Genomic DNA, 10,939 nt, shown 5'->3' with positions numbered 1-10,939 from the left:
AAAATGTATATCATGTATGTGTAAAATACATGGCAAAAATATATTTAATTTATATAGAAAAATTTATAAAAATTAATAATAGAAAATAAAATAATAAAAATATATTAAAAATTAAAAATAAAATGATATTGTAATATCTGCTGATATTTTTTCTGATCAGTGAAATCCCCCAAGCAGATGCTCCAGAGGATTTCTGAGAAGGGTTCTCAGGGGGTCTCCAGCCCAGCTTCTCCAGAGAAAAAACTCTGCTGCCTTGTCCTCATCGTGCCCAGAGCCTGGCTCAGCAAATGCTCCTTCCTCTGCTCCCCAGCACCAGCGGGGTTTTTACTTCTTCTTTCTCCTTTCCCCGTTGTTTTGAGCGGTTTTTTTCCCAATTTCCACTCCTTTTAATTGCTTTTCCAGCAGCTGCCGCACAGCTGGAGGCAGGATGGAGCGTGTTGGGAGTTTAAAAACAAACCATCTTTCCAGTGGGTCTGCATTCAGAACAGGGAGATGAGGAAATCAGAGCAGCCAAGGAATCCAAAGGAGCTGGGAGGGCGCATGGCCATGGCATAATTCAACGAGTTAAATGAATTTGACTGTCCCGGAACTTCCACAGCTCCAGGATTGTGCCTCTGATTTGCAGAGCTGCCTCGAACCACAGGGTTGTTGCTTAACAAAAGGCTGGGGCTCTGCTGCAGCTGCTGATTTTCTCATTTTCAAGGCATGAGCTCATTTAGGAGAGCAGCAGAAGCGTTTTCCGGCATCCCTTCGTGTTGGGCAACAGGGGAGCAACGGGCAAAGCTCCTCGTGGCTGCAGAAAGCCCTTCTCTGAGTGCACCTCACCAAAAACCAGGATTTCCTGACCAAAACCTGTGCCTCAGGGTGGGACCCAGCCCTGCCCTGACTGCACATTTGCTGCAGAAAAGGATTTTTCACAGAAAAATGACACTTGAACCAAGCAGCCCTTGGGGTTTCCCCATCCTGCTGCTGAAGTGGGACACCAAGCCCTCAAGGCTTCAGATATTAAAATATCTGCTGATATTATTAATAATAATTAATTATCATTAAAATGAATAAAATAATATTTTAAAAATTTTAATATCTTTAATATTTTAAATATTTTAATATCATTTCTAATGATAATTTTAAATATTTTTAATATTTTAAATAAAAATAAAATAATTTTAATAAAGAAATATATAATTTTATATAGAATTTATAAAATTAATATTAAAGTAATAATAAAATTAAAAATAATATAAATAAAAATATGTTAAAATTAAAAAATTAAAATGATATCTTAATATCTGCTGATATTTTGTCTGATCAATTAAATCCTCCAAGCAGATGCTCCAGAGGATTCCTGAGAAGGGGACTCAGGGCCAGCCCTTGTATCTGCCAGGACGAGGAGAGGGGCTGGGAAGGGAGCCAGACCCTTCCAGGGGGACATGCCAAGCAAAGGAAAAAGGAACAGCAAGAGCTCTGGGAAGCCCTTATCAAAGGGAAATTCAGCATGTTAAATCAGGGACTTTCTGGGCATCTCTTAAAAGAAGCATTATAAGGGAACGAATTAGTTTTACAGATTAAAAAAAACATAAATGCATGGCCCACTGCCCTTCCACACCATCAGAAACAAAGGAGTACGAACTGCTGGGAACTGTCCCCAAGCTCAGATTAAACTCCTCTGGGGTTATTTCCTCTCCACTGAGGAGCTCAGGGAGCACAAACTCCTTTTATTTTGCTGCACCCTTCACTGAGCCATGAGGCTGGAGGTGACCAGCTCCTCCTCTGCCTCAGCAGGGTCTGTCCATCCAGGAGCTGGCAGGAGCAGACAGTGCCCTCCATCCCTGCAGAGCACCTTCCATGTCCCACCTCCAGCCAAACCTCCCCATTCCGCTGCCCCTCGCCCCAGGGCCAGCACCCACCCATTGAACTCACCTTGGGCACAGCTCCGAGCACAAAAATGAATTGTTTTGTTTCATCTGGGGGGAATTTCCAGATGGACAATGTGCCATGCCACGAGCACACAGCTGCCATGGGGTCACTGCTAGCCCAAAGCTGGGCGGACGGATCCCGGTGTTGCAACACTGCAAAATTCCCCCAAATTTGGTTTAAAAGATGTAAATATTGCAGCCTGAGAGCCCTGGCCATGCCCACAGCCAGAGCCCCCATGCTCTGCCTGAGCCCAACCACCCGAAACTCTGGTGCACCCCAAAACCAGCCCAGGCTTTGAGAACCATCCCCATTTCCAGCAGAGCAGAACAACCAGAAAGCTGAGAGTTTAACAACCCAATCCATCTTTATTTTGGAAGTACTTCCAGCTGGGAAAGGAAAACCCTCACCTTTACAAGTACAGCCAAGTGCTGAAAGAAAGGCAAGTGTGTGAAAGGAGCTGCACGTGGTCCAGCAGCAGGAGGAGTGTCCCAAACGTGTCACCTTCAGGCTGACACCCTCTGCTTCTGCTGCCAGAGCTCTGCGTGTTGGCTGTGCTATAAATCTCACTTGCTGAACAGAGATACTCTTAAATAAGGACATTCCTTGGGAACCTGAATGAAACTAGACACCTGAAACTCTCCATAGAAAAATACAACCTTGTCACAACAGCACCAAGTGAAGTGGATCCATCACAACAACCCTGCAAGGCAGCTCCAACCAGCTCACCTGGGAATGGCGACCCAAACTGGCTGGATTTACCCCAAATCCCCCCCAAATCCAGTTTATCTCTAGGAGCACAGGCTGGGTGTGTGTTGGGTGGATGGGATTTGGAATGGCACTGATAACAGCTGAACAAAGAGCTTCAAATGCCAGCAATAAATCTGCTGTTCCCAGGGCATCCCCTGGTTTAATTTTGCCTGGTTTTTCCCTATTCTGGCAGTTACAGACATTTTGGGACGCTTTGAAACACTTCTGACATGAGGACAGTGATGTTTTGGGGGGGAATTTTGCCCCATTTAAACACATGATGTCACCAGGCCAAACAGATCCCACCCAAAGAGGGAATTAATTAAATGAGCCAAATTCTCTGTCCTTTCTGGAGCTGCACAAAAACCAGTGCCACCATCCACTGGGCTCCTCCAAGATAAACAACAGCACCAAACTGAGCTCATCTGGCTTCTAACCCAAAGTTTTCCCTTCTGAAATGTGAGGAAATATGGAAACATCTGAAACAGACAGCACAGAACTGTTTTACAGACTATTAACTCCAAGTGAAAGAATAAATTCAAGGCAGACACCAAAGCTGCTCACAGGTCACACCAATTCCCTAAATCCAGGTGACACGAATGTGCTGGATTGATGGGCAGGTGACACTTGGCTGAAACACCACTGGCAAAAAGACACCACAGAAATGTGGGATTTGGGAAAAATGCACTCAACTTGTGTACACACTTGCATGAGGAAGCGCCAAGAGAATTCTGAGTCCCAAATTGCTCCAAATAAAGGCAAAAGCTCAGAGCTCCCAGCCAGCAGCAGGGTTGGGGCTAAATAAATACAACACCTGAATTTGGGGGTTTTTGGTTCTTTTCTGAGAAGTTTCACTGCCCTTCAGGCAGTGCTGGAGCTGCAGTTTGCTTTAATCCTGTCCTTTTAATCCCTCATTTCCAGGGCTGTGCTTCCCTGGGGTGTTCAGGGCTTTCTGTAGGGCTTGGGCTCCAATTTTAACTACAAACCCAAAGCTGGGCATTTCTATGGGTACGAAAGAGGAAGTGAAATTCTGCACAAGGAGTTCACATTTCCCTATGTAAGAAACTGATGGAAACAGATTCTGGCTGAACACACTCAAACCATTATCAGACATATCACAAACATTATTGCCTGGTAATTACAAACAGCTGGGACACACAACTCGAAATTTACCCTTTTTTTTTTGAGTTTTCTCAGGAAAAAACAAGGTCTTTCCTAAATTTAAAGTGAAGATACATAAATGATATGACTCATGAAGCCAATGTCTCAATAGAAACACATCTCTGTATCTGTTCATTGCAGAGCAAAATGAACTGGGAGCAATCTTTAATTTCCCCTTATAAAACTAAAAAAAAAAGCGATGATAGCTTTGCGTAGAAAAAACCAAAAAAATAATATATTTTCAACACATAGCTGTCATATCTCAGGCTAAAGGACCACATATTCTACTCTTTTTAGTGCTTCTATGCACACCAAAGGCACCTTTCTTATGGGTGAGGCTGTGAACTGGGACCCTTTGATTTGGGGTTTTACAAAGGGGGGGACAAAATGGGTGACAAAATGGGCCCTGTGTTACTGACTGCAACCACAACAACGAGGGACTGGGGAACGCTGGAGCTCATCAATGCACCACTGGCAAGGAAAATGCAACCATCTCCAAAGCCCTGGGTGTGAGAGCAGCTGGCAGGACACACCTTGTCCCAGCCAGGGGAACAATCAGACTGCTCTGAATGGAGACAAGCACACCCACTCTGCCCACCCCCTGTGCCCCCCAGCACGCAGGACAAACCCCAGTGGCACCCACAGCTGCCAGCCTGCAGGGCAGAGGGCTGGCAGTGCCAGCAGGTGCCAGGTGTGACCTGCAGGGGAACGTTTTCAAGCTGAGCTGGCCGTGCAGGTCAGGACCCTCCTTGCAGAGGGACAGGGACCCTGCAGAGGTTTCCCCCTCCTCTCTTCTAAGCAGGTGCATCTCCAAAGCAGAAGCAGGCGTGGCTGGGCTGGTGAGGAGCAGGGATGGGTGTGCAGGACGGGCACAGTGCCCAGGATGGGCACGGCCAGACCCTGCCAACCCCCGGGGCAGACGCTCAGGGAGCACAAACTCCTGCCCTGCTCAGACGCTGAAGGACAGCCCAAGCTCCTGCCAGCAGCGCCAGGGGAGGGCAGCTGGGAGCTCCTGCACCAGCCACCAGCTCCAGGAGATGCTGTGGCAGTGCCCTCCTGCCCAGCAGAACCCGGGAGCAGCCAGGGGAGGAGCATTTGGGGTCAGCCAGAGGAGCACTGGGATGCTCACAGCTCCTGTTCCAAGGCCAGGATGGTGGGACAGGCTCAGGGCTCCCAAACCCAGCTGTCCTTGCCCAGCCCAGCTCCAGGAGCACAGGGAGGGTTGGTGCTGGCACCGACAGGAGCACGAGGAGCTCAGAAAATGACTCGGTCCTCCTGCGTCCTCTCCCACCACAGGCTGCTGTTCAGGGTGCCAAAGCTGCTGTCCTCCTCCTCCTGCTCTTTAGCCAGCTCCACAAACACCTGGAAAACACGGAGAAGGAATTCAATTTTCAGTTAGAGAACTAATAAATATTAGCTACTATTAACTTTAAATTAGCTATCTAATTAATCAAGTAAATAATCATCAAAAAGGTAAAAATACAGCCAAGAAGACCCCATGCTCCTTGTAGGAACCTCCTTGGTCACAAATACAACTCATGCTAAAATCCTGATGAGTATTCAATGTGTTGCTTCATCTCTGAGTAAGACATTTCTAGTTTTTTTAGTATTTTGAGGTTTTTCTCCTTACTCCTACCTCTTTTCTTCAATGAAAGGGAAGTTGAACACTGAAGGACATTAATTGTCAGCAATAATTAATCCACAATAAGCAATTACAAGTCTGAGCTTCACCCTCCTTCCAGCTACAAACAGCAAATGTCTGTTCTTGGAATGAATCAGAGCAGCTTTTCCACTAATACCACACATTTGCTTTCTTCCAGTCACTGCAGTTGGCATCTTATTTTTAGAGGGGAAAACAGGAATAAAGAGGAGCTGGAGAGCTGGCAGATGTGATTCACTTTGCAAAAAGGGAATTTAGTTTCCCAAAAATGCCCCAACAGGCACCAGCAAAGCAGCCCCAGTGGCCTGAGAGCGGAGCTTGGGGGATGAGCTGCCTGCACAGGGCGCATCATTACGGGATCATGGAATGCTCTGGGTGGGAAGGGACCTTAAAGATCATCTCATCCCATCCCTGGGACACCTTCCACTGCTCCAAGCCCTTCCAGCCTGGCCTTGGGCACTGCCAGGGATGAGGCAGCCACAGCTTCTCTGGGAATTCCATCCCAGCTCCTCCCCACCCTCACAGGGAGGAATTCCTCCCAAACATCCCACCCACCCCTGCCCTCTGACACCTTCATCTGGCAGGGTTCACACTCAAACCCCAGGTTTTAAACTCACAAACCAGAATTTAACACACCTGTTCCAGTGTTGCTTGAGAAAAGCTGTAGTCCTCGATGTTGAAGGCGTGTTTCACTGGTGAAAGAATCAGTAAGAGCAGATTTAGGGACACTTCACTTTTGATTTCCCAAGAAACAGAGTCGGGCACAAACATCAATAAAGGAAAATTAAGTTAGATAAATTTGGAACAGAAATGGAGGAGTGACATCACATGGCAGAAGTGATGGGAGACAAAAGGATTTGTGTGTGTGATGTATGGCAGGTGCTTCATTACCTTCCTCCAGCTTGGAAAAAGAATGTGAAAGTGACTGTACGTCTTCTTTAGGAATTTTATACGCCAAGATGGAAGCAAAACTGGAACAAAGAAGCAAAACGAGTTTAACTTCAAGCAAAATCACTCCAAGCAAAACTATTAATACCCCATGGAATGGATTTGAACTCCTTTCCTGAAGGTTACTGCAGGAATTCTGACTGCCATGCTCACAGAGGAGAACAGCAGTGATGCAGCTCCACGTGCATCAGCTGAGGATTGTATTTGCAGGGATCCCTGGCAGGGAGGAATGATGAATCTGACTCCATGTGCTCAGAAGGCTAATTTATGATTTTATAACACTATATTATATTAAAGAATAATATCATATATTTGTAACTGTAAAGGCTCCTTCAATTTTGTTAGGCCACCTGTAGCAGTGGCCAGTTTATTCATCAGTATTTCTGAATCAATTCCATTTAAAACTCCCAATCTTGTCCCTAATATCCCAGTTAGATCCCTTCTTATTCTGCTCCTGAGGTATACCTGTCTTTGTAACCACGTTGTCCAGCCCTCAAAGGATGTTTTTAGGAAGGAGGAGCAGGCTGGCTGGATTTTTGAGATGTTAATTTGCATGAGCAACTCAACACGTTTGAGAGACCATTCTGGATTGAACAACAGTTGCTGTTCACCCACATTCCTCACTACCTAGGGGCCTATTTCATACACTTCAGGTTCAAGTTTGGGTTGAGTCTGAAATATTTGAGCCCTAGTGTGCGTTGTATAAGGTCCTGCTGTTGTAAAAAGTGCAGTGTCTATTTTAAATTTAAATGAGAGCCTGATAGCATGCTGAGCCCAAAGGCAAGTCACTTCTACAGGCTGTATCAAGGTGAAATTACACCAACAGTCTGATTCACTTAGGCTATCACAAACTTCCTGGTTACAAATATGCTAAACTACACTAAAGAATACAGAAAAGATAATTACAGAAGGCTAAAAAGAGAATAATGAAAACTCGTGACTCTCTCCAGAGTCCTGACACAGCTTGGCCCTGATTGGCCAATGAAGTGAAAACAACTCATATGAATCCAATGGAACAATCACCTGTGAGTAAACAATCTCCAAACACATTCCACATGAGCACAACACAGGAGAAGCAAATGAGATCAGAATTGTTTTCCTTTTCTCTGAGGCTTCTCAGCTTCCCAGGAGGAAAATCCTGGGCGAAGGGATTCTTCAGAGAATGTGAATGGCACAGCTGAGACCACCCGAGACTGTTCTAAGTTCATGCTCCTCCACTCAGATTCAACCATTTCTACTCTGCTGACTCATGGCAGGTTTGCTTCCTGGAGCTCCCAGAGCCTGAGGGTTTGGATTTCAGCTGAGCTGGGAGGTCCCAGCACGTCCTGGAAGTTTGCATCATGTTCCTGCAACCCCAACTGCAGCCCAGGGACTCTCCCCTCCCTCCCCCCCATCTCCCACGTTTGAGGAAGGATCTCAATCCCAATCCCTCAAGGATCACACTGCTCTGGCTGCCTGCAGTGCCCTTGGTGGAGTCTCTGCAGTCACCGAGCCAAACTTGGAGCTGCTGGTGGAACAGCAGCCAGCCCACCCTGCAACTGAGACCCCCGGAGACCTCAGGCATTTCCAGGTAAGGGCAGAGAGTCAGAGCCTCGGGTTTCAGCCCTTTCCCAGGGGCCCTGACTCAGGAGGAAGCTGTCAGGCAACAGCTATGCAGAAATCCAGTTTTGCTTCCTCCGTGCCAAACATCTGCGTGGGCTCCGGGCCCCCGCCCTGCCAGCCCGGGCTCTGCCGCCTTCCACAGCCCTTCCTTTTTTTATTCCTCATTTTTTTTAAAGCTGTGTGTAAATATTTACATTCCTTCCCCAGTGCCAAGGAGCTGCTGTGCAATGAGAGGGTTCGATTAATTTGATTAATGTCAATATTTCCTGTGTGTCTGTCAAACCTCACCTCTCCTGGCGGTTGGCGTTGGGGAAGATGTGCAAAATCTGGCTCTGCAGATACTCCACCTGCTGCACATCTGCTGTTTCCCTTAATTTCATTTCCAAGAAGTATCCTCTGCCAAACTTGCTCTTCAGGTGTTGGACGGTACCTATACACCTATAAATTACAGACAGAAAGCACAAGAACAGCCTAACCTCACACAGATCCTTTTGGCTGGGAAAGGATTCAATTAAGGTACCGAATGTAAGGTACCAAATTTATCTGTATTTTTAGAGGAATGTGTCAGCACAGCTGCCTGTGCCCCCTGCCCCAGGGGGGATCTGGGGGTACCTGAGCTGCCCTGACACCAGGATGGCCACACGGTCACAGACAGCATCCGCCTCCTCCATGTAGTGCGTGGTCAGGATTGCTGCTCTCTCCTTGTTCTTAAAGGCTGCTCGGATTGCCCGCCTGCAAAACACAACCCAAACCACCCCTGGGCAAAAGCATCTGCCAGGGAACAGCAAATCCTGCCTCAGTAATCCTCATAATCCTCTATTTATGGATTAATGCTGCTCCCACAGCAACAATTAACACCTGAGTTTCCTAAAGACAGCTCAAATCTGCATTCCTGATATTATTTTAAGGATTTCTCTCAGCCTTCAAGCCTGTGATTCCCGAGTTGCTCTGGGAGAGGACACAGCTGCTCTGCAGCTGGCACACAGGTTGGGCTGATGCTCCCCTTCTTGTGAGAGCCCACCTGCAGTCCTGTGTCCAGCCCTGGGGCTCCCAGCACAGGAGGAGTTGCTGGAGAGGGTCCAGAGGAGGCCACGGAGATGCTCCAAGAGCTGGAGCCCTTGTGCTGTGGACACAGGCTGGGTGCTGGGGCTGCTCATCCAAACAGGAGCTCTGGGGAGAGCTCAGAGCACTTCCCAGGGCCTAAAGGGGCTCCAGGAGAGCTGGAGGGACAAGGGATGGAGGGACAGGACACAGGGAATGGCTTCCCCCTGCCAGAGGGCAGGGATGGATGGGATATTAAGCAGAATTTATTCTGCTGTAGTGGAAGATATCCCTGCCCACGGCAGCGGGGTGGAACCGGATCATCTTCATGGTGCCTTCCAACCCAGCCCCGTGAGTTATTCCCTGTCTGTGGCTGACAGGGAGGGATGGATAACTGCCCCCAGAGCAGGCTGGTGTCCTGGGGCCACAGCACTCACCACATGTGCTGCTTGGCTTTGGGGTCCATCCCCGTGGAGGGCTCGTCCAGCAGCGTCACCCGCGGGTTGCCCAGCATGCTGAGGGCAAAGCAGAGCTGGGGGAAGGCAGAGGGGCAGGGTGAGCACAGGGAGGGTGCTGGGGACCCCCAGGAGGACCCCAGAGCCCCCCTTACCTTGCGTTTCAGCCCCATGCCCAGCTTCTTTGTCGTCTTCTGCAGGTGGTCCTTGAAATCCAGCACGCTGGCGATGCTGGGGAGGGAAGGACCAGGTGGGAAAGGTTGGGAGGGGGAGGGTTTGGCTTCCCCCTCACCAGGGAATGCAAAACAGCTCCTCTGGAAGAGCTCAGTTACAAATAATTGTGTATCAAGTATAAAAAAAAGCAGAGCAAAAAGCAGAATTGGAGCTTCCATACAAAGCCACCTGTCCTGGAGGAGCTTTGGTGACAACAGAAACAGCTCCAAGCTCAGGACTCCTCATCCTTGCAGCTTCTACAAAGGTCACTATTAGTATTTTATAACCTTAAAAATAATTATAAAATTATAATTATTATAATTATTATAGTATCAAATAATTATATATTATTTGATAATCATTATATAATTATCAAATAATAATTATAATTATTATACATATAATTATAATCTAATTATCAATAATATATCAAAATTAAACATCCCAACTGAATTTTGTGTGGATGAACCTTCATCTCCTCATCTACGAATTCACAACAGCAGAATTTCGACCAAGATTAAAACCAAACTTAAATGGAAACAAAAACTGCATTAGGAAAGGTGAGAAGGGGAAAAAAACCCCACCAAAAAAAAAGCCAAAACCCCTCCAGCAATGAGGCTGAAGATAAAAAAAGTTAAAGCAACTTCAGCTCAAGCACAAAGGTTTTTGTAATGAAGAACTCACCGCTTGATGACCTCTTTAACATCAGACTGGCTCATGCCTTTGATGGCTCCATAAATCTCAAAGTGCTCCTGCAGTGTGATATCTGGCCACAGAGGATTTGTCTGGGGACAGTACCCCACGAATTTCACAGAGTCATCCTCACTGCTCAGCCCCAAGGAATCATCTCCCATCAGAACCTGTGAGGAGAATGCCCAGACCTTAATTCAGAATATTACAAATTTCCAAATAAATGTAAATTTTCAAATATTACAAATTTCTTTTTGCGTGGTTTTGGCAGAAAACATTTGCATGGTTTTAGTAAAATGGCCTCAGCAGTGCTTGCAATGATAACAATAAAATGGAAATGTGGGTTGATTTTTTGTGTAACTGTAGCACGGAACATACCTGCCCACTGGTTGGCTCAATCTCTCCAACAAGCATATTAATTAATGTGCTTTTCCCAGCTCCATTGGGTCCCAACAAACCCAGGATTTCTCCTGCAAAGGGACAACACAAACATTGCCCACGAGAT

General features: G+C 46.9%; 1 protein-coding gene across 4 annotated transcripts in view; it reads right to left on the bottom strand.

Moving 5' to 3' along the window:
- Positions 1–2,262: 2,262 nt before the first annotated feature.
- Positions 2,263–10,939, bottom strand: part of ABCA5 (ATP binding cassette subfamily A member 5) — a 43,817-nt gene continuing 35,140 nt past the window's right edge. For 2 of the 4 annotated variants that reach the window (XM_031063339.1, XM_031063338.1), the window contains exons 31-39: positions 10,813–10,904; positions 10,429–10,604; positions 9,687–9,762; positions 9,514–9,608; positions 8,648–8,767; positions 8,324–8,473; positions 6,377–6,456; positions 6,122–6,177; positions 5,080–5,187 (exon numbers count right to left, since the gene is read on the bottom strand). In XM_031063339.1, the coding sequence (XP_030919199.1) occupies positions 5,080–5,187; positions 6,122–6,177; positions 6,377–6,456; positions 8,324–8,473; positions 8,648–8,767; positions 9,514–9,608; positions 9,687–9,762; positions 10,429–10,604; positions 10,813–10,904 (953 nt within the window). Of the gene's footprint in view, positions 5,188–6,121; positions 6,178–6,376; positions 6,457–8,323; positions 8,474–8,647; positions 8,768–9,513; positions 9,609–9,686; positions 9,763–10,428; positions 10,605–10,812; positions 10,905–10,939 lie in introns of all 4 variants that reach the window. The other 2 variants (XM_005428670.2, XM_031063340.1) reach the window with 2 other exon arrangements.

This window comes from Geospiza fortis, unplaced genomic scaffold (assembly GCF_000277835.1).
Source record: "Geospiza fortis unplaced genomic scaffold, GeoFor_1.0 scaffold153, whole genome shotgun sequence".
NCBI lineage: Eukaryota > Metazoa > Chordata > Aves > Passeriformes > Thraupidae > Geospiza > Geospiza fortis.
This window is presented reverse-complemented; position numbering and strand designations above follow the sequence as displayed.